A 23,933-nucleotide genomic window follows, 5' to 3' on the forward strand; every position below is an offset into this window, starting at 1 on the left:
ATCACACACACACACACACACACACACACACCATCAACATCCCTATTTCATGATAAGGATATATTTTTTAATGTGTTTGGATGTTATGCCCACATGTCTGATGCCCTTGGGGGCCAGAAGAGGGCATTGGGGCCCCTGAGATTGGAATAACAAATGATTGTGAGTCATCATGTGGATGCTGGAAATCAAACACAGGTCCTCTGAAAGAGAGGAGCGTTCTCTTAACTGCCAAACTCTCTCTCTAGCCTCAGTCTTAACATCTCTTGTTTCCATGGCTGCAATGCTGGGCAAATTTTGACATGTTTCTGTGTGCCACATGATGGGATGCGCATACCACCAGCTTCTAAAGTTGGGCCCTTCAGAAACTTTTTATTTGTAGGTTTCCACCAGTCACTTTGGGTGGTGATACCAGAACCATTTCTACTGGACTCCATCAAAGGGTTCACCCTCCTGATGCCTCATGGGCCTTTATCTCAAACGGCCATAGACTGATGACAGTGTGTTTATTCAAGCTTCTTCTTGTAACTCCTCCATCTCCATCGTCTCTCTGATGACTGCTCTCATTCTTGTCCCATCTGTTTCTTGATTACTGTTTTGCTTTACCGTTCATTGAAATGCGCAATACGCAACACTCATTCATTAATCCATTGACTCAGTACCTAATTCGGGGACATTTATTTTTATGGTCCTTGCAAAGCAGATGCTGTTATCACAGTGAAAGGAATGTATCATTTCCAGATGGTGATGAGGCTACCCCTCAACCCACAGCAATGCTCAGGGTTGTTTTCCCCCTCCCTCAGATCACAGAAGGACCAGAAAAGCCATACCCTCTGCCTTTCTGTAAAGTACTGAGTGTCTGAACATACTTGTAATCATTTCAGCCTTAGGATGAAAGTTGTATGTTATTCCTTTCTTATGAACTTGGACATTTGGGCCTTACTTAACAGTTGACCATTTTTGGTCCCACATCTAAAGACTACATGCTCACTCAGTAAACCAAGAAAATTCACAGGAGTGAAGACATGCTCTGCCTTCATTTATTCATGAATCCAAAAAATATGGATTTGATTCAGCAAATATGTATTGGATGCCAACAATGTTATAGGTACAGATTTGATGTTAGGGATAGTGAAATAAATAGAACAGATAAAAAACACCTTTGCATTATGCTCTAGCGGTACACCTGTCATAAACATCAAAATAAGTATATTATCTAATATGTTGACAGGTAGTCATCTCCCTTTAAAATGGAGTAGGGTCATGAGGATGGAAAATGCTAGGTACCCTTTAAATGAAATCCACCTAGAAAGTGAGAGAGAAAGAGAAACTGAGAGGAGGTTGCCACTGAGAACACCCAGGAAGATGAAATTCTGCGAAGGCTGACCTTTGATGTAACTCATCACCGTCTTAGTCAGAACAGCTGTGATTACTCACAAGCGACTCTCTACAAGGTTGGCTCTGTTGACCTTTCTCATAGGAGGAGGAGGAGGAGGAAAGGAGGGAGGGAGGGAGGGAGGGAAGGAAGGAGGGAAGGAGGGAAGGAGGTGAGGACCCTCACCAGAGCTTCCAGACACTTCTGCCCTCGTTACCTACTCCGGTTGTGTGTAATTCTGCCCCAGCTGCACATGGTTGTGAGAGGTGCTAGCCATGTAGGAAGTGAACCGTTGACTGGATAGGGACCTCACCTACGCAGTCATGGAGGAGGGTTCATCCACACCTGGGGGAAACTGCTTAGTGATGCAGTGGCTTGGGTGTCACCCACACTCATTTAAGTAATTCTTCCACCCATGCACCTGGAAGTAAACCCTTGTCCATGTTCCTGGGCCCAATCCCTTGCATTGGTTACATTTTGTTGGTGTGATAAAATACCATGACAAAAAGCAACTTATAAAAGGAAGACGATGCTTTGGCTGGTGGTTCCAGAGGCTTAGAGTCCAAAATGGTGAGGAGACATGGCTGCAAGCAGGAGCAAGAAGCTGAGAGGCCACATCCCAACCCTAAACACAACAGGAGGCAGAGCAAAGCAGCCAAGGGCTGAGGGTATAAGCTCTCAAAGCCAGCTGGTTGACAGGTTTCCTTCCTTCCAGCAAGACCACACTTCCTAAAGGTTCCACAGCTTCCTCACACAGTGCCACCAACTGGGGAATAAGAATCCCAATTCTGAGCCTAGGGTAGATTTTTTTTTTTTTAATTCAGACCACCGCAGCCCTCACGCATCTATGTACCTATATGGAAGCCCAATCAACTCCTTGGTTCACTGAACTAGACTGGGTGAGTTGTTACTTTGGTTTGTCCCTGGTGTCCTATCTGAGGTAAGTAGACATTTGTTCATGTAAGGTGTCAGTGGAGACAAATGTCTCCAAGAAAATCTAGGGTCAACAGTTTTCTTAACATTGCTAATAAATTATGTGGGCTGAGTGTGGGAACCAGCCCCTGAGGATAGAAATATTGAGAACATTGTTGACTGAAAAGAGCACTTTGGGGGCAGTAGTAGGAATGAAAATGGGAATAGGATTTGTTCAGTAAAGAATGTAAGAGCCAGGTGGTGGTCTGTGCATGGTCCCAGCCCCCAGGATGGTGAAGCAAGGTAATTTCTTGACTCAATGAATTCAACTTAAGCAAAATATCAAGATGGGGAGGGGGAGAAAGAGAGAGAGAGGGAGGAACAGAAGGAGGAGGCAGAGGGGGAAGGAGGAAGAGAGAGAGAGAGAGAGAGAGAGAGAGAGAGAGAGAGAGAGAGAGAGAGCAAGAAGAGGTGCTGTGGACAGCAAACAGGCAATTTTCCCCGAGAAATCATTGTATGGGGAGATAAGGAATAGGGTCATAACTAAAGTGAGAAGTTGGGCCAGGAAAATTACATTTTTCCTCTCTTGATTAGAAGGATTTGACAGAAGGGTGCAAATGATCTATAGTAGACAGGGAGTCTCCAGCAAGAATAAGTCTGTAACGCTTTAGGGGAATGCCTCAGTGCTTAATAACTGTTCGTTCTGTTCAACGCATGGGAGGAAACTCCATAGAGAAGAACAGATTTCGAGAGATCCAATCTAAAACTTGCAACGTTTTTATAAATTTCTGGAACATCAGGGGGATGCTGCAAATTTGGTTTCCAATTGAGGCAGAACACCGAGATAAGAAAGATGAGGCACCATTTTCAAACAGATTTGTCAAAAGAAACTATTTTAAAATGAGGAGGGTGAGATGGCTCAGAAAAGTGAAAATGCCCAAAATCATGTAAAGGTGTTTATCTTCACACAGAAATACTGGTTACAATAACAGACTATTCTTTATCATATTAGTAAAAAAATATTTTTATTACATTAATTATATGTGTGGGTGTGTATCTGTGTGGGTATGGGGACCTGAGTGCAGATGCCTGTGGGACCCAGAGACACCTGATACCCTGGAGCTGGAGTAACAGGTGGTTGGGAGCTGCCTAACACAGGTGCTGTGGGGTGGACTCAGGTTCTCTGCAAGAGCATTACATGCTCTTAACTGCTGAGCCATCTCTCCAGCCCTTCATAATGGTAAAAATGTTAAACATGCATAAAACTCCAAAGTTGCAAAGTGCGCAGAGAGGGCTTAAGGAAGAAGAAGAAGGAATCCTGGGAGAGGAGCACAGAGGCAGGGGTGTATATGAAATGACTGGAGGAAGCGTGGTTCAAGATGATATGTGGCTAGAATTAGCAAGTGAGAGGGTTATCTGGTAATAGCAGAGTGCTAAGGAATATCACTAGGTTAGTGCTCTGTAGAGAGCAGTTGAGAGTGCTCCCACGCTGAGGCCTCCATGGGGTTTGGGCATGGACCCATCAGACTATAAATTGAATTTGCCATCCTTCAGATTTCTTCTATTCTAGAATTAGATGTAGCTCTCGGAGCAGAGATGTCACATGTTTCTTGCAGAGAGCAAAATTAGGAAGGCAGGAAAGCCTGAAAAGAGAAGCCAGGAGCCAGGAGACCTTGACTTCTAAGATCTGATTTATCAGCAACTCTTGTGGCTCCTATTGCTGCAAGCCGCAGGAAAACATAATGGAATTCAGCTACTATCACAAAAGCTACTACTTGGGAAAGTCAAGGACTTCTCCAAAAGTCAAGCCATGGCTTAAGAAGTCTTGGTGATATTTTAGCATATATATATATATATATATATATATATATATATATATATATATATAATCTTGTTCCTATAGTGATTTTCTTGTAATGCTATGGGTGCTTCCAAGAACTTCTAACAGGGTATTTATCTAAAATACCTATCAAGCATCCAAGGCCGAATGAAATAACACCTGTCTCCCAGGTCATTATTTCTTGTGCAATTTAGGGTGAGACCCTCATTCCTTACAGCCTTACTAATAGACTCCTAACTTCTTACCTAACCACTTCTAGAAATGTAGATTGAGCACATAAATTCCATTCTTGACTAGCTGATCATTAGCACTCATTTGGGTTGTAAAAGAAAGCCTGACGGCCACTGCCTGAGGAAAATTCTTACCTGCCTTTATGACCTCTGCCAGAGGATCGCTATGGTTTGGGTTTATAACTGAACACCTCAGAGACTTGAGAGGATTTAGAGACATAAGGAGATGGAGAGGAAGAGAGGAGTAGAGAACTTGAAGATGGAGAACTGAAAGGGATAAGGAGGATTTTGACAAGAGAGAAAGTGTGGACGAGATGGAAAATGAGGAAGAGCCAGATGGGGAAGTACTAGCTGGGTAAGAACGACATAAGAAGGACCTAGATGAGGCAGAATTAAGATGAGAGGATTAAGATAGAACTTAGAGGGAACCACAGATAAAGGTAGAGAGAAATCAGGCAAGAAAGGAGCTAGGCAAGAGGACAGAACTGAGGCTGTGTAGATAGGATTTTGTCTCAGAGGAATAAAGTAGATGGACAAAGAGTTTGGTGTACTTAGGTTCATTTTCTAAAAATAATTCTTGCCATTCATAGTTTTCTCTTCTGGGCCCCTGGGAAGAATATTATTAAGGCTGGTCCTTTTAATATTATACAAGAGCCTGTATCCAGAAGTATGTGTGTGTGTGTGTGTGTGTGTGTGTGTGTGTGTGTGTGTGTGTGTGTGTGTAACAAGATGACTCCCTCTCATCTTTTATTATAGAAATGCATGCATATGAAGAGATCTCCATAGCCTCCTGAGCAATGAGATGGCTTCACCCAGCTCCAGGAGCCTCTTGTGGTTTGAATGTGGGATGTTCTCCACTGGCTCCATGTTTGAACACATGGCCCCCACATGATGGCGCTGTTTTGTAAGGGTGTTGAACCTTTAGGAGGTGGAGCCTTGCTGGAAGAAATGAGTCCCTGGGGGCGGGCCTTGGTGTTTGCTGGCTGTACCCCATTTCCTGTCATCTTTCCTCTTCCTCCCTGCAGATGCCATGGTGACCTGCTGCCCCATGCTTCCCCACCAGGCCTTCCCTACCACACAAACTGCATCTTTATGAAACTGTAAGCCAAAAATCGACCTTCTGTCCCTCAAGTCACTTCCTGTCCAGTGCTTTGTCAGTTCTGAGGATGCTAACACACGCGTGTTTCCTGAGTAATCAACACACTGCAAGTCACTGGACAGGAAATGGAGAGGATCTGCAATGTGGGGTGTGTGTAAGTTGTTTTGTTTGGGATAAGAAAGGAAGACAGAGGAACACTGATTCCTTTAACATGAGTGGGTCCAAAAATGAAAGAACATCTTTAGAGGAAAATACTCACATATATTAAATATCCTGTACCATTTCAGGAGCTCGGAGCTCCCCTGAGCGTCTTCCATTACAGGTGAGAACTCGTCTGATGGGACAGCAGTGAGCAGGTGGCTACTCCTAGCGGAACTAGCCAGCAGAGGGCCAGCAGAATGCCCACCCATGCACGTTTATTTCAGATGGACCTGAGTTGATAGGCACTTGGTAGCCATGTAGAAGTGAATTTGTCTCTAAGAAGGCTCCAGGCCTCTGTTCTCTGGCTTTTAACATGGAGATTGCACATGCATTCACTTCCGTGCTTTGGGAGTACATGAGCATGGACATGAAGCTCTGGTTCCAGGACCCAGCACTTAGCAGGGTCTAACAACCTGGCTGTCACTGCCACTGACTCATTAAGACTGCAGGGGGGCCCAAGAGACCCCTCCCCAACCCTGACTCCGTGCCACTCACTCTCACGCCACCTTACCAATGTCACCACCTCTAAAATGAACAAGGGAGGTTCTTACCCCAAAAGCATCATCAAGGAAAACTCTTTCGTTATAAGCAAAGACTGCAAGGCTGATGTCCAGGGCACTGAACTCCATGGTGGCCGTGAGGATGGCCCCTCTACTGGCTGACTGGCCATTGCTGAAGAACACTGCAACTCTCCTGACATTGGTTCCCGAAGATGTCCGCTTGAAAACATTGCGGGCCACAAACCTCATTGCGTTGCCAATGTCCCTGGCCTTCTGGGGGACTTGGTATTTTATCTGGGAAAGGAGCTGAAGGAGATGTTTCTTGCTCCGGTAGTCAGACCTACGGATGAGGTAACTGGTACCTGAGTCATAGGAAACCACGGCAACCCTCGCTCCTACAGGACAGTTATTTTCCCTGATGTTGAGGTCCCTGACAATGGAAGTGATGATGTCTCTTGTTTCATTGAATCTCCTTTCTGTGATACCAGAGGACTGGTCCAGGGCAAATACCAGCTCTGTTGGATACACGGGACACTTTTCTATGAAGAAGAAAAGCAAAACTATTAAGAGATTTCACTAAGTCCCAGCTATTCCCACACCCTTTACATAGTGACACTGGTTCCGTTGGTAAAGCCCAGGCTGCAGTGGCTTGTCATCCAGGCATCTAAGGACTCAGGCATCCTTACTGCAGCTTAGGTCCTAATAAGACCACCCTGAGGCAGGGTAAGGTTTATACAGGGTAGCACTTGTGAAATGATAGGTGTGGATGTGGGTCAGAGGGAGGCAGGACACTGAGCGCATCCAAGAAGCCAAAGTTGATGGAGACAGTATAGGTGAGTTAGAGCCCTGTTCCTTGAATCTCCAGTACGTCCTGCCTCCCAGAAAGACAGGAGCTACGCTTTAAAATAATGAGTAGAAAACTGTGATGGGCCCTAGACAGAACAATAGTGTGAGCGCCGCCATGGTCACTGTTGACACTCGGGTCAAAACCATGACACTGACAGGTAGAAAGAGTCACCATCGGCAGAGAAATGTCTGCATAGAAGGTGAAAATTCTTTTCTCCCAGGGGAGAGGGCTTTCTTCAAATTATCCTTATCAAAATACAAAAACTATTTCATCAAGGATAGTATGGTCAGAACACTCACCTTTCCAGCAGGCTGTTTTGAAAAGTGGGGGGAGAGACAAAATGGAAAAAAAAAGACAAAGAGAAATGAATCCATTATGTTTTTGACTTAAAACTTTTAAATTAAACAGTAGAATCCCAACCAAACTGAAGATTTGGGTCCTCACTTAAAATGGGGCTATTTTTAAGTTGCGGAGAGCCATAGTTAAAAGACTAGAGAGCTGTCTACAGAACTGTGTTGATCTGGGAGCATTTCTGACCATTTCCCCTGCGAGCCAGAGCTGGCCGACTTCAGCAGAATTCTAGCTGAAGTTGAAAGGCCTATGACTTGTCGTAGAAGCCGACTAGATGAGGCCCTGATTAAATGGCCAGATAGCTGAAATCCAATTTGCTTTGTCTCTCATCTTAGAGCCTTTGGAGACTCATTCAGCAGCAGAAGGCTAAAATATGGGATCTGATTTTCTTTCCTGATGAATGCCTTGGGAACCTCTATTTGGAGAACCATGGGGGCGGGTGTTTTCAAATAAACTTTGTCTCTGATTAAAAATGCAGCTATTTTTCACTTCCAGAGGTTTCCCCAAGGACTTCTATGGGCAGGGCAGCATCTGGTCTCACTGTAAATCTATGGCACATCAAGGGAAGTGCTGGGAAAACTTGAAGAAACCCCAGGCCTGACAGTTTCCATGTTTAGTTGACTCCATTCCTGGGAAGCAAATGAATCATTCCAATCTTCCCTTTTTTTAAGTTCATCAACATTGGTGACAAACCAGCTTCCCTGGCACACGAGCCCTCATGGCAATCCTACCAAAACCCAGTGTCTATCTTAGTCCTGTGGTCAATGAGATGCCCACAGCCATCAGACAGCGCATGTAACCTACAACCTCTTCCTTATCCCAGGGCTGAAAACATCTCTCCATGTGTTGACTTTAGACCTGTGAGACAGGCTAGGTTTGAGTCTACAAAGTGGGGTGACATGGGAAGAAATCACTTCACCTTGCTTGGTGCATTTATTTTCCTAGAATTCTCCTTATATAGCTCCCCTCACAGCACTGAACGTTTGCAGCCTCCCATTCTATTCTCAATCATCCCCTCGCCCCATATTCCTAGATTAATTTTATTCTCAGGGGAGAGTCCCAGCTACCAGTTTAGAATTTGGCCCTAGTCTGGATGGGCAGTGGTGGCACATGCCTTTAATCCCAGCACTCAGGAGGCAGAGGCAGGTGGATCTCTGTGAGTTCAAGCCAGCCTGGTCTACAGAGTAAGTTCCAGAACAGGCTCCAAAGCTATAGAGAAACCCTGTCTCGGAAAAAACCAAAACCAAAAAAACAAACAAACAAAAAGACCTTGGCTCTAGTCCCTGGGTAAAAGAGAGCTGGTGTAGGACGTGGCATCTACAGATGTGAGACCAGGGTCCAACCTCAGCATAGCCTTGGTGGTCCCTTATACCAAGCCGTGAAGGCCTGCCACCCAACTTCTATCTCCAGTCTATAAGTGGGAGCTCAGTGCTAACCCACTCTCTCTACCAGATAATGCAACCCACTCCTCTTTCTCCTGCTAATTACAGGCTGACTCCTTTCAGCCAATGCTGGGGAATCTTCTCCCTCCAATTCTCAAACTCTCCAGGAACTCCCCTTCCTCCTCCCCCGGGTCTCCCTGGGAAGACATTTGGTCTCCCTGAGGAGGCTGGCAATGCCTAGAGAGACTGATCAATCACTTGACCCATCACAGCTCCTCTTCACCTCCTCTCCTGTGCCGAAGAGACTTCTGGCTCTCAAGGTCTTTCACACTAACCTTTCCACATGATCTCCTTGTGGATGCATATGGGCAGGTACACTACTTACCCATGTACGTGCAGAAGCCAGGGGTGGGCAGGGGAGACACCCAGTGTCTTCCTTAGTTGCTCTCTACCTTATGCTTGGGGAATAAGGCTCTTATTGAACCTGGAGCTCACCATTTTTTTTTACAGGCTGGTGACCAGCAACAAGCTCTTTGATCCTCCTTGATCCTCCCCCAGTGCTGGAGTTACAGATGTTCACAGCTGTGGTGTGCCCACTATGTACACAACCAAGTGCCTAGTTACAGGGTTTTTTGTTTGTTTGTTTGTTTGTTTTTTAAGATTTTTTTATTATGTAAACAGTGTTCTATCTGCATGTATACCTGCATGCCAGAAGAGGGCACCAGATCTCATTACAGGTGGTTGTGAGCCACCATGTGGTTGCCGGGAATTGAACTCAGGACCTCTGGAAGAGCAGCCAGTGCTCTTAACCTCTGAACCATTTCTCCAGCCCCCTAGTTACATTGTATGTGGATGCTAGGGACCCAAACTCATGCTTTTACACAAGTGCTTGTCCCCATTGAACCACCTCCCCAACACCTCAGCTCTTCCTCTCTGTCAAATCCCTTTTTAAAGATTTAGGGTTCCTGCAAATTAAAACCCAAGTTGACCTCCAGCAGCAGTTCATTCTATGTTGACAGTGAGAGAACACTTTGCCTGTTAGGATACTGTTACTCGTGGACTGAAATGCTGAAGAAACCCCTCCCCCTATTTTGTTTTTTTGCAAAAATCAAGGTATATTCTAGGGTTTCCTGGTTGACCTCAACAGATAAACTGAGATGATAGTCTTAGTTCAGAAATGATCTGGATGTAGATTTACAGTCTACGTGTACAGCTGGCTAAGTGAGATCGCTTTCACAGTTCTGCATGTATCCCATCGGCTCCCCATTAGTCACTGAACTCTTAAAACTGGTATTGTAACATTATCACAATGTTTTGCGCCAATTTTATAAACTTTACAGTGCAATATGTGTTCCTTTTCTGAGGCAAACCAAAGGTATATTTCTCAAGGTTCTGCTGCTAACAGCAGCGTTGATGGAGGATTTTTTATACATTTGTAATAGATAGAAATAAACCAGAAAGAAAGAAGAAAAAAAAGTGGTGGAGGAAAAGGTGAACACTGCAAGAATACTCAAAAGGGCTGAGAGTTGCAAATGCCAAGAATGGCTTTGCATAGTAAATGGAATAGAACAGCTCTGAACTATAGCTTACTTTTCCTGGTTTGGTCTGACAGAATGATTGAATGCTTTTGTACAAAAATCAGAGCCTTAAAAACAAGGATTTGGTGAGATTGTAAAATGGTGTGCCACTTTGGCAAAACAGTTTGGTGGTTGGTCAAAATGCAAAACACTGTTACTCTGTTACTCAACAATTCTACCCTTAGGAATAAATCCTCAAACTACTGAAAATGTGCACCTATGAAACATGTACATGAAAGTTTACAGCAGTGTGTTGCTAATAGTAAAAAAGTTAAAACAACTCAAATAGCTATCAAATACTGGAGAGAAATAAAATGTGGCTTATTCATACAATAGAATATTATTAAGACATAAAAATGAAAGGCGCAAAGCTACACAGAGAAACCCTGTCTCGAAAAACCCAAAAAAAAAAAAAAAAAAAAAAAAAAAAAAAGACATAAAAATGAATGAGAAACTGACAGAATAAATGACTTTGGTGAACCTTCATAATTTCATTTGTAGATCTTTCCATTTCTAATTTATAAATACATTTGGGGTTATAAATTATAAATGTACTGCCTCCTGTCAACATTGTATACTTCTATTTGATGATTTCTGTGTCAAACATTATATGGAAATGTTTCCAAGTATTTTCTGTACTAACTGTGAATGAATAGAACAAAATAAATTGCCTGTGATGGAAAAAAAAAGAAAAAAAAAAAAGATTTAGGGTTCCATTCTGTGCAACTTGACCCTTCTTCATTCTCACCTTCACGAGTCCATCCCTCACCTTCCGTCTCTCTAGTTTCACAGTCGTGGGAAGCATCATCATTTCACCCACACATGAGTGACTCCAATATCTAAATCATTAAGTAATTAACCAACTATATCTACACCCCAGGGTCCATCCCTTGAGTACTCTGCCCCCTCCCATTATTTTGCTTACAGTTGTCATATGAATAATGGAGCTAGTTCATGAGCCTTTGGGAGTGTCTTATCTCCCATATGCATATCGCCTCTTCCTATATGCATAACACCTTATGAGCACATGCTCTTATGCTTTTTCTTCCACTTTGGATGTGAGATGTCCCTCCAGTTCCAAGGCAATCCTATTACAGAGGCTCCTCACCAGAGAGTTCAGCCGCCTGATTCCACACACCCACTCTACACTCAGTCCCAAGTGTTCTCACCAACCACAAATGTTCTTGACCACATACTCACAACTATGGTTCCGCAGGAACTGCATCAGATCACAGGGCTAGAAAGGTTAAGAGAGAACAAACGTGAGTGCAGTGACCTTCTGGGGCACCTGTTTAGTTCCCAATGAACTGGTATTGGTTTTGTTTGTTTTCATCAATAAAGAGATACATACGGAATATATGGGATGCCCTGCTGTGCCTTTAGGACCCTAAGGGGGGAAAGAGCAAGTTATTGATTTGTGAACTATAGTTTTTAGTAAGAAAATTTTAAAAAATTAAACATCTCCTCCTTTATTGGAAGTAGAAACAACAGAATGTGTCTAAGTACTATGGAGCCTGGTGTGTCAATTACAGAGAGCTTTTTCCATTCCTATCAAGAGTGTATATTATTTTTTATTTGTATTAAAGATGCTATCCTTAGAAGAAGTTTTTCTAAAGGAGGCTTTTTCTAATTATTTTTTTCCTAATTATAGGCAGCAGACTTTCTCCACAGGGTAGAACAAAGGAGATAGATGTATTGAGCATGCAGAGGTAGATTATCTTACAAATCAAGATGCTTAAAATGCAAAAGGCAATAAGCCTCAGTATATCTAAAAGATCCAAAGGCAATTGCATCGCAAATGAGATTTACACAAAAGAGGAGCATACATGCTAAGCTCATAAATGACACAAGACTGAGGAACAAAGGAATATAAATAGCTGGGGAGGGTGTTTACTGTGAGATTAAATCTCTTTGTAATGTCAGAAGCTACGCCCATAAAGTCTCACTAACATGACTGCCCAAGTATGCCTGAACAAGGATGAAACCAATGGAATGCCAAGGAGAATGGGGTAAAGTCCACGAGGCCTCAATATGACATAAAGAACTATAAGCAACTGAGGAAAGCTGGGAGTGGGAAAGGTGGTTTTCCCCAGGAAAAAGAACACCAATTGGCTGTCCAGTGCTAAATAGTCAGCCCCCAAAGCATGCATACAAGTAACATTATACAGACTGAAGAAGTTATATTTAAGTATATGTATGTGTGTGTATTGTATGTATATGATATATATTATGAATATATGTATGTAATGTGTGTAATAAAATATATTATATTATAAAATTAAGGAACAGCTAGGTGGTGGTGGCACACACTTTTAATCCCAGAACTCAAGAGGCAAAGACAGGCAGATCTCTGTGAGTTCGAGGCCAGCCTGGTCTACAGAACAAGATCCAAGACAGGCACCAAAACTATACTAAGAAACCCTGTCTTAAAAAACAAAACAAAAAAAAAAATTAAGGAACATAGAGGTCATATATTTAAAGGAGAGTGAGGAGGAGCATATGGGAGGGTATAAAGGAAGGAAAGGGGAGAAGAAATGTAATTATATTAGAATCTCAGAAATAAAAATAAAGAAACAAATAGTTAGGTGAGATCAAGAAGGATGGCTTCTGGAAAGACATCAGCCCTGGTCCTCTTCCATTTGAGTTTTTTCCCTTTGCTTCTCTTGCTTCTTCTTCTTCCCAGGATCAGGCTTCTCATTGGTCATGCTTTTTAATGTATTTGCTAGTGCATTCATTTCAGAAAAAATAATGCATTATATACTCAAACTCAATCATTCCCTTGGGCACTTCCCCCCCCCCCAGGTGCTTAACCAGAAATGTCAGGATAGCCAACCTCTGTTCTAAATGACAACTGATTTATCTGTCTGACTATCCATCATCCATCATCCATCTATCACCCATCCATTATCTATCCATCCATCATCTATCCATCATCCATCCATCATCTATCCATCATCCATCCATCATCTATCCATCATCCATCCATCATCCATCCATTATCTATCCATCCATCATCCATCACCCATCCATTATCCATCCATCATCCATCCAGCACCCATTCACCATCCATCCATCATCCATCCATCATCCATCACCCATCCATTATCCATCCATCATCCATCCAGCACCCATTCATCATCCATCCATCATCCATTCATCACCCACCCATTACCCATCCATCATCTATCCATCATCCATCCATCACCCATTCATCATCCATTCATCACCTATCCATTCATCATCCATCCATCATCTATCATCTATCCATGCATTATCCATCACCCATCCATCCATCCATCCATCCATCCATCCATCCATCATCCATTCATCACCCATCCATCACCCATCATCCATCTATCACACATCTATCATCCATCTATCACCCATCCATTGTCCATCCACCCATCAATCCATCCATTTAGTCATCCAATAATAGTTAACTGTCTGCCAAATGCTGAGGTGGTCTGTTGTATACTTCTGATTTAACCAGAACTGTGTGCTGTCCATGATTCTACCCAGTGAAGAAATCACTAAAAGTCTTAAAGTTTAGTCTCCTTTCAAATTAGGACAGAAAATGGAAAGAACGCAGTTACTCACACAGAGAAACAGTTTCAGGGTAATACAGAGAGTAGGAGCTACATTTTGCAGAAGGTCAGAAGTAGGAAGAGTTTATCCTGAAAGAGATCTTAAGAGTAACTCCAGGTGCTGGAGAGATGGCTCAGAGGTTAGGAGCACCTGATGCTCTTGCAGAGGACCCAGGTTCAGTTCTAGGCACCCATGTGCAGCCATCTGTAACTCCAGTTCTGGAGTGCCCAAGGTCTGACCTCCATGGGATCCTGCATGTATGTGATGCACAGACAGACAAACACACACACACACACAAGAGAGAAAAAGAGAGAGAGAGAGAGAGAGAGAGAGAGAGAGAGAGAGAGAGAGAGAGAGAGAGAGAGAAATATTAAGAGTAATTCCAAGCAAGTCCTTAACAAAAGCTAAGAACCAAGAACCTGAGACAAAGACCACACCCCAATTATAGCCCTAGGACCTGGAAAAAAACGATGAACTTGGAGTAGAGAAGACTGGCCCAAAGATTAGCTGTTCCCCCACATGACCATACTCACCCATTCTGTAATGCATATAGTGGAGTATCCTTTACAAATAATTATTATATTCTACTATGGAGTCATTTGTCCAAGAAACCATCTGCAAGTTTTGCTTTGCTAGATCCCAAGTTGAAGAATTCTTCAGTGCCTAAAAAGCATTTTGTGCAGTCTGGGAGCATTTACATTGTTGTCTGGGTCTCCTCCGTGTAGCAGGTGCTGGTGGTGTGTAGTTCTGCCCTGACTCTGCTAGAGAGGGACACTGAATTTTCAACCACGTGAGAAGCAGTGAAGCAGATGCAGGTCTGCCCGGGGAGGCCAGCCTGGCTCTGCCTGGGAATGCTTCCAGAGATAACGTTTTTTCTCATAATGGAACCAGAGTGGGAGTTGTGGTTACATTTCCAAATCTCTCTAGAGTCCAAATAAAGGCTAAAAAGGCAACAAGAGTGGTTCTGGCAAACTCTTATCTACCAACCAGCTTTGCATGCTGGAACTCTGTCAAGATTCCTCTATGAAACATAGGCAAGCCCATCCCTATTACAAAGGCTTCAGCGATAAAATCATGATAACAGAGAATATCTGCATTGCACTTACAGTTCACAGTGTTTGTCTGATCCCTACAACTACTTTTTCAGCTAGGGCAGGGACATGTCATCTTCATCTTAATAATAAACAGAGAGACACAGTGACTAGCTGCTCGAACCCAGTGCTTCTGTCTTGAAGTTCCGCATCCTTCCCATCGGGAATACCAGAAACCACCACACCTCAGTCAGTTCCCACTTGTACTTACTCTCCGTCCGGGGGGGCCTTGAGACCCCTGAAGCCCACTCTCGCCTTTCAAGCCTTGAGAGAGCTGAAAAAAGGAAGACACAAGTGTAGTTTCTACATTTTCTGTCCATGGAGACTAGCTCAGGCTTATTTTTTTTAAATGTTATATATGTCGGTGTTTTGCCTGTATCTATAGACAGAGACAGTGTGCATGCAGCACCCATGGAGGCAAGATGGCATTGAATCCCCGAGAACCGGAGTTACAGATGGTTGTGAGCCATCATGTGGGTACTGAGAACTGAACCCAGATCCTCTGCAAGAGCAGCAAGTGTTCTTAACCACTGAGCCATCTCTCCAGCACCAGAATTATCTTAGTTTAAATGAGATGTTATACTTCTCAAAAATAGTTTTTAAACAAACAGCTGGACTGGAGCATGTATCTCTGTTTGTCACAGTGCTTACCTAGAATGTGTGGCTTCCATCCTTAGCATCATAAATAGTAATGAATAATAATTTAATTAAAAATAAAAGGTAGCAGCTTATTCAAATCATGTAAATTCCTTGCTCATAATACAAGCCACCAACTCTTAATCCTTGGTGAACATCCATTTCCCTCTTGTCCCTTTATTTAGTGCCACAGAGTGTTCTGACACTAGCTGTAAACTTACATCTAAATTAGTCAGAGCTGGGATTAATGCTAACAAAACAAGGCACACAAAGATTGTGCAAAAATCTTTGTCTATAAAGATCCAACAATAAGGGCTGGAGAGATGGCTCTGAGGTTAAGAGCACTTGCTGTTCTTACAGAGGAGCCAGGCTCCCTTCCCAGCACCAACATGGCGTTCACAACTATCTGCAACTCCAGTTCCAAAAGATCCAGTGCCATCTTTGGACCTCCAAGGGCACCAGGCACATGCATGGTATACATGCACACATGCAAGCAAGCACTCATACATGTAAAATAAAAATAAAAACACGTGTGCTTGTTTTGTCCTATTCCAATGTGGTTTTGTTTCATATTATATTATATATTATATTATGTTATATGTTATGTTATGTTATGTTATATTATATTCCCTTAGAAGCCTGTTCGTTTTTTATTGAGAGACAGAAAGAGGGTGGATCTAGATGGAGGCATGTGGGAAGGAATTGAGAGTAGAGGGAATGGAAATTCTAATCAGGATATATTATATGAACAAAAATCTATTTTCAATAAAATATAAAATAAATAAATATTTTAAGATCAAATAATAAAAATGACTTCTCACATACAAGATGGTGCATGAGAGGAGTTTATTCCCCAAACCCAAAAGAGAGATACTAACAAACTATATGCAGCTTAATGACAAGGGCCTATTGAACTACATCTCTCTCACACCCAGTGACTGTGACATTGCACTCAGACTTCAAAATAAAAAGATGCTAGTCTCAGCCATTTGTACTTAAAAAAGCATAGGCTTCTACTCTACGTGGCTAATTAGAACACCTCAGTATCCTCCCTTAAATCAATATCCACCCGGCCTCCTTTTGGATAATGGATAATGGAATCATCAGACAGCCCCCTGGGACAAAAGGTAAGATATCAGCTTCAACTCCAAAAGACTGCAAGGCACTGGTATTTCTCCAACAACCAATCACCAGTTTGTAAATCTTAAAAATCACGGAACCATAGGCTTGCAGAGCAGAAAGTGTGTGTCACTAGGTTCAATTCTGATATTCTGGAAATAGAAGCCCTAAGAAAGTGTGGCAAAGGTCACATGACTAGTGAGTGGCTTTCAAGATGCCCTTGAAATGAATCAACAATCCACATTTATTATCACAGTAAGAAAGCTGTGGTCTACAAAAAAATGTTTATTCTTTCCAGAATACAGGCCACTTACAGTCAGTCCCTTGAATCCTTTGGGTCCAGGCCCCCCAGGAATTCCAGGATCTCCAGCATCACCCTGATTCAGATAGATCAAGATGTTAAAATCTTTGCTATGAAAGAATGGAAAAATTCTCTCCAATCAATACTTACACTGATGTTGTAAACATTATCTAAGGAAGGCTAATATAGCAATAAATGCATCTTGACATGGTAGTATTAGATATTAAAACTATTTTCAATACTCTAGTAATCCAAATATTTATATATAAATATCAATTCAATAACCTTCCAGATGCTAAAAACAATCAGAGAATATACTAGAAAAACATGAAATATTGATTACCTGAAGTATTAAAGAATGACTTCCTAGCTCTACAAGTTACATCTCAAAAAGTTGAAGGTAAAAATAAAATATTAATCTTGGAGTAAGGAGATGTTCCAGCTGGTAAAAGTACTAGTGGCACAAGACTGAGGACCTCAGCTCAACCCCCTGGGATCCATGTAAAAACAGCCAGATGTAGTGGTGCACATCTGTAATGCTAGCACTACTGTGGTAACATCCCTCCCTCTGCAAACACACTACATTTTTTAAGTTTAAGAATTTATTTAAAAGTTGTGACAGCATGCACAAGACATTCTCAAACTCAAGCCAGGACAGAACCCCAGCATGGGGTAGAAGGGAGAGTAGACAGGAAGTCCCACCCTAGCTAAGGAACTATTGGCAATTGATAGCTTTTGAGAGATGGAGAGTCAATCTTCTCTAAGGGTGTCATTGGAGGCAGATTGACCCTGTTCCCGTGGAAGGCCACACATCTAAGAGTGTAAGGACAGTGCAGACTGTACCTGATGGAGTTTTTTAATGGGAGATGGGGCAAAGTTTGGTGGGTATGAAAGGGGAATGGATCTATGAGAAATTGGGGTAGGGGTAAATATTATCAAGATACACTGTAAAAAAATCTCAAAGAGCCGGGCGGTGGTGGTGCACGCTTTTAATCCCAGCACTCAGGAGGCAGAGCCAGGAGGAGCTCTGTGAGTTCAAGGCCAGCCTGGACTACCAAGTGAGTTCCAGGAAAGGCACAAAGCTACACAGAGAAACCCTGTCTCGAAAAACCAAAAAAAAATCTCAAAGAACTAATGAAAAAAAGAAAATAACTGAAGATGTAAAAATAAATTGAAAGCATTAAGGTTCATTTAAAGAAATTCAATCTGACTTTGGTAGTAGTTATTTATTAATATGTTCATTTCACATTGATCAATAAGTTGTTACATGTCTCCCTTGGTCAATAAATCAGAAAATAGATCCTCTATAATGAGAATTCTCTTTCTGAGAGTCATTTCTAATCTCTTCCTAAACTCATGTCTATCTCGGGTAGTCCATCAGTAAGAAGCACTTCTCAGATGTTCTCCTGGAGGTGGTTCATTAGATAGACAGTCTACTTTAGACCCAGACTGCTCATCTTGACTGGGGCCTTACAGGGACAGAGCCGTTCTGGCATTTGGGAAATCATAGTACTGAGCCCTAGTGTGCACAGAGGGAATGAGGGTGGCCTCTGCTGAAATGACAGGTGTGTCTGGATCTACAGCATGCAGACAGATTATCTAGTGACAATGAGGAATTTGAAAGATGTTGAGCGCCGATTGGACTAAGAGCTTTGACTCATTCAGGGGGTGACAACAGTGAAGATGCTGAGCAGAACCCATGGAAGCAAGTACTTCGGGAAAATATCATCCCCCCTGGAAAAGGAGGAAGAGATCCACCCACCCACCCTCTAGAGAGCACACCGATGGGAAGAAGACGATGGCGCCAAAGGAGATGCCGACTTGCTGGGAAGTCTATCCTTGGGGTTAGCTGGGAGACGTGGAGCTGGGGCCCCTGGTTCTGGTACTTTGTCCCCATCTTGAGAAGAAGGGGTGCCTAAAGAGATACAGCTGTCCAATGATCTCAGAGAAGCCCAGGTAATGCACACTAATGACAGGTCCCTGGGATGTGACCAAGTCACTAAGCCTTAAGAAATGACAGCAGGGGAGTCTTAGAGTTTCTGAAGTGTTTTTAGATTTTTCTAGAATTAATATTTGGTAGATTACTTTGATAGCCAGCTTTTATGCCAACTTGACACAGGCTAGAGTCATCTGAGAAGTGCTGGGGATGCCTTTCTGTATGCTGTGAATGTGTTGCTCTGATTGACTGATAAATAAAATGCTGATTATCCAGTAGCCAGGCAGAAAGTATAGTATAGGTAGGATAAGCAGAGAGGAGAATTCTGGGGAAGTGGAAGGCTGAGTGAGGAGATGCTGACAGCCACCGCCGCCATGAGAAGTAAGATGGAAAGTACTGGTAAACCACAAGCCATATGACAACTTATAGTTTAATAGAAATGGGTTAATTTAAGATATGGGAACTAGATAGCAAAAAGCCTGCCACGGCCATGCAGTTTATAAGCAATATAAGTCTCTGTGCTTCTATTTGGGTCTGAGCAGCTGCAAGCTGGGTGGGACCAGGAAAACTTATAGCTACAAATGGTGCCCAATGGCTCGAGTTTCCACCTAAGTTCCCGTTTCATGTCTCATGTGGGTGGCGAGATGCTACAACACGTGGGCTTGAACTTCTCTATGGCAGTTTTGTATCAGGAGAAAAAATTAGTTAAGAAAATGTTCCCTCCTGATTGGCCCATGGGCAAACCTGTGGTGTATTTTCTTGGTTTGTGATTGGTATGGGAGGCCCCAGCCCATGGAGGTTGGTGCCACCTCTGGGCAAGTGGTTCTGGATTGTATAAGAAAGCAGGTTGAGCCAACTTTGAGGAGCAAGCTAATGATCAGCATTCCTCCATGGCTTCTGCTTCAGTTCCTGCCTCCATGTTCGTTCCCTGCTTGAGTTCCTGCTCTGGCTTCCTGGAATGATGGACTACAATCTATAAGATGGACTAAATCCTTTCTTCTCCAAGTTGCTTTAGGCCACAGCATTTCACCAAATCAATAGGAACCCTAACTAAAACAGCTATCAACAGTTATTAAAGTAATAATAGCATGGCTGTCTTTGATTGTAAACCAGTATCCATAGTTCTCCCCCGATCAGTAGGGACTATGTCCCAAGACCTGTAGTGGGTGCCTGAAGCCAAGGGTAGACTATTTTCTATTCTAAACTTATATACCTATAAAAAAATTTAATTCATAAAAAAGAAAGATGTTAATTCAAGAATCAGTATAATTAGACCATACTTTGAGGGTAAAAATCTAGTGAATGTGGTATTTTTTGTCAATGGACAGAAAGAAACTGGAAATGGGAGATGACTAAAGAGGACAGTGGGATTTTCAGGTGAGAGGAACCCAAAGTCAAAATAATGCTGGATTAATAACAATAACTAAGGTGGTGAATGAGATCACCAAGCCAGAGAGGGGCTGCCAGGAGGTTAGAGGGTCAAGGTAGAGATATGGATCTCTGGAGTGGAAGTAGGTGGGGTATCAGGCAACAAAGGGCAGGATGTGATCTTTTCCAATATAAAGACTCACAGGGTTAAGACGTCCATTCCCAATGAAGCCCAGAAGAAGCCACTGACCAGCTTGCCCACCCTTCCCCACCTCCCACCATACTCAGACCAATGGTTCATCTCATTTCTCAAGAAGGCCATCCATGGTAATGGCAAAAGAAGAAATTCTTATGCACCTCACCTTCTGCCCTGGGTCCCCAGGGAATCCTGTTGGGCCCTGTAATTTTCAGCAGAGAACATATGTAAGTCAACAAATCACTTCCTCCACACCATCATTTCCTCTCGGTATATTTAGGTTTGATTTATCAATTGAGAAAATAATTGTTTTGCATATTTACCTTAACTCCTTTTCTTCCCATCTGGCCATAGCCTGGGATGCCATGATCTCCCTGTAAGCACATTAGTTAATTTCAGTTTCTCCAAAGCTGTCTCAATGGGGAGCCCATGGTGTTTGGAAATAAGAGCTATGGATGGAAGGCTCTTGCAGAGGACCTGGGTTCGATTCCCAGTACTCATAGGTGGCTCACAACCCTCTTTAACTCCAGTTCCAGGGGATCTGATGCTTTCTGACCTCCACAGGCACCAGGCATGCATGTGCTGCGCAGACATACATTCAGGCACTCACACTAATGTATAAAATTAAAATAAATACATCTTTGTTTAAAAGAATTATAAATGGCCAATAGATACTGGTGTGGACCGCATAGCAACCACTGCTGCTTGACAGAATTCCAGCATTTTGACATTGTAGATCACAGTTCTCCAGTATCCTTTTACTTTCATTTTTAAAGATTCTCACTATGTGTTATAGGAGTTCCCTTATGCCTTTTCCTTTCAGAAATGTGTGCAGGCTGCTGTGGAGGATGAGGATTGCATACAATAGTAGGCCCTCTAGACAAAATAATTCTTTTGAAAAATTCCCCACCACCGTGAAACCACATAGCATACATAACTCTGCACACAAGAATATCCATTGTGCGTGCACACACACACATACACACACACACACCATGCCACCACCACCACCCACCTTCAGTACCCCCCTATCCCCACACACACCCCATTACACTAAGAATAGAGAAGTTAAAGATTTACTGACTGACACACCTGGTCCCACGGATGAACACACACTAGCAAGGGAAACAGAGGTCCAAATCCAGAGCCTGAAGTCATTAAGTGCAAGGGTTCAGTTAGTTAGTAAGTATAGGAATCGGAATGGTATGGCATAGTGGAAAAAGAGTAAGATAACAGGACCTTCCTTTTGGGGAGCACATGAGTGGATCAGGCCCATACAGTAAGACTAAGACACAAAGGAACACAATTAGGAAACAGCTCAAAGCTTATGCTGCATGGGGCAAATAGTGTATCGTGCCCCTTGACAAATGAAAATCACTCTTAGAGGTCTGTTTCCCAGGACTCAGTATGTGACACCTCCTGACCAGAGAGACTGAGATCATGCAGGAGGAAATGGAAGAGGGCACCAGGCAGGGTAACTGAACCTCAGAGGACATTAGAGAACAATAGGCATTTAGATTCTTGCTGAAAACTGCTGTGATAAAGCTGATGACAGCTTTCATCCGGGAATCATTAGGTCTGCTTCCAATCTTGCTGTGTCTAAACTACTGTGCAATCATGAGTATAAAAGGCGTAGCCTTTTTCCAGTAAAGCAGCAGCCATCCTGATTCACCCTCCGATTGGGTCAGTCTCCTTCCTTTGCCCTACACCTCCTCTTTGGGACCCAAACCCCTGCTGGAGCTGGACTCTGGCAAGACATTAATGGGGAAATGGGTTCACTCTCACTGAGAACCAAAAAACTGAATTAACTGAAACCATTAATGAGTTGCCATTTTTGGCAATGGTTATAAGGAAAAAGAAAAGGTTATAATAGCCATTGTTGGTGTGGAGACCTTAAAACAACCAAACTCCTGCATATAATCCATGGGTCCATGTAGTGTTTGAACTACATGAGTGTTTGAAAACATATTTCAACGCCCTAATTAAATGTATGCATATCTGACCTAGCTATGAAAATTCTAGAACTTTCTATACAGAAATTAATTATGGTACTAGGGGTGTAGCTCAGATGTAGAGCCTTGAGCACACATGAAGCCCGGGAGTCTATCCCCAGGCCCCAGGCCCTTCCAAAAGAAATCATTGGTATGTTGTTTATGACAGCAGCTAAACGGAAATATTTATATAAATTAAATATCTAATAATAAGAGATCAGTCAAAAACAAAGACTGTGCCCAAGCCAAGTTCCACAGAGACAAAATAGCAGTGAGAAGCACAGAAGGAAACTTATTCATTGAGGCCACACTGGGAAAAGGGGCAAAGAGACTTGGTGGTACCCTTCAGAGGAATATTTTGAAACTACTGAAGTGACATTGAGAGAACACAATGGCTTGGGAAAGGTTTGTTGGCAGGAGGGGAAACTGAGTCATGCTGATTTTCTCTTCACTCTGCCTAGGATGTTAAGTTTGAGTATCTCAAAATGGCCAAATATGGTAATGTTTCTTTTTCCATCGCTTCCCATTTTCATGCCTACGAAACTTACATTTTCCTCTTTCCTTTTGTTAATCCCACCAATCAAGAATAAGACCACTACCGTAGTTTAAAGCCACATTTGAAGTAAGCTTCAATACTGGCCAGTATTTAATACTGGTGGATGGGCACTGGCCAGGTCCATTTCTAGTTCCCCCCAAAAAAATGGCCCTGAATCAAGTTTTGCAAGGGCTTAAGAAGGAAAACCATGGTCCAATCAGGGACAAGTAGACATCCAAAAGTATTTCCTGCCTGTGAACTTCCTGCCCACATGTGATCAAGCTCATGGTGCAGATGGTTCAAACAAACTTGTTTAGGGGATTGAAAGTTTGTGGCTTATTATCTCCCATAAACAATAGCCTCCAGCATTTCAGGAACTATCTGTCCTTGGGCAAGGGACTTGCAGATCAGAGGCGGTTTTTGTTTCATGGATCTCTATGGCGTAGTAATTAAAACTTAAAATGTAACTTCGGCTCTCACACTTTCTACTTTTGAGTATTCATGTTTTGAAGCCGAATCACAAACAGATGGACACTTCTTTGTTTTGAAATGGGAGTCTCTCCTAGCCTTCTTTTAGTTTATGTAGTATCCTACAGGCTCAACCATGTTGTATATATAATAGGATTCCCTTATTATGTTTAAGCCTGAATAGTATCCCATCACATAGATATACCACAGTGTTTTTATCCATTCATCCACAGATGGGCACTCGAGGTTGACTCCATAGCTTGGCTATACTTGGTAAATTTTCTACTATTTAATATCTACATATAATTTTATAGCTAACATAAAGTAACTCTCCTTCTATTGGCTGTTCCTATACTGAGATTTTGGTTCAATAGGGCAACTAGGCCTGAGTGCGAG

The 23,933-nt window shown here is 42.7% G+C and overlaps 1 protein-coding gene across 1 annotated transcript in view; it reads right to left on the bottom strand.

The window, feature by feature from the left end:
* Col6a5 (collagen type VI alpha 5 chain) overlaps positions 1–23,933 on the bottom strand; it is a 122,786-nt gene that overhangs the window by 26,549 nt on the left and 72,304 nt on the right. The window contains exons 26-33 of the mRNA XM_042281552.2: positions 20,867–20,917; positions 20,710–20,745; positions 17,057–17,119; positions 15,199–15,261; positions 11,663–11,698; positions 11,512–11,548; positions 7,301–7,312; positions 6,206–6,693 (exon numbers count right to left, since the gene is read on the bottom strand). Of these exons, the coding sequence (XP_042137486.2) occupies positions 6,206–6,693; positions 7,301–7,312; positions 11,512–11,548; positions 11,663–11,698; positions 15,199–15,261; positions 17,057–17,119; positions 20,710–20,745; positions 20,867–20,917 (786 nt within the window). The remainder of the gene's footprint in view (positions 1–6,205; positions 6,694–7,300; positions 7,313–11,511; positions 11,549–11,662; positions 11,699–15,198; positions 15,262–17,056; positions 17,120–20,709; positions 20,746–20,866; positions 20,918–23,933) is intronic.

This window comes from Peromyscus maniculatus, chromosome 7 (assembly GCF_049852395.1).
Source record: "Peromyscus maniculatus bairdii isolate BWxNUB_F1_BW_parent chromosome 7, HU_Pman_BW_mat_3.1, whole genome shotgun sequence".
NCBI classification, from domain to species: domain Eukaryota; kingdom Metazoa; phylum Chordata; class Mammalia; order Rodentia; family Cricetidae; genus Peromyscus; species Peromyscus maniculatus.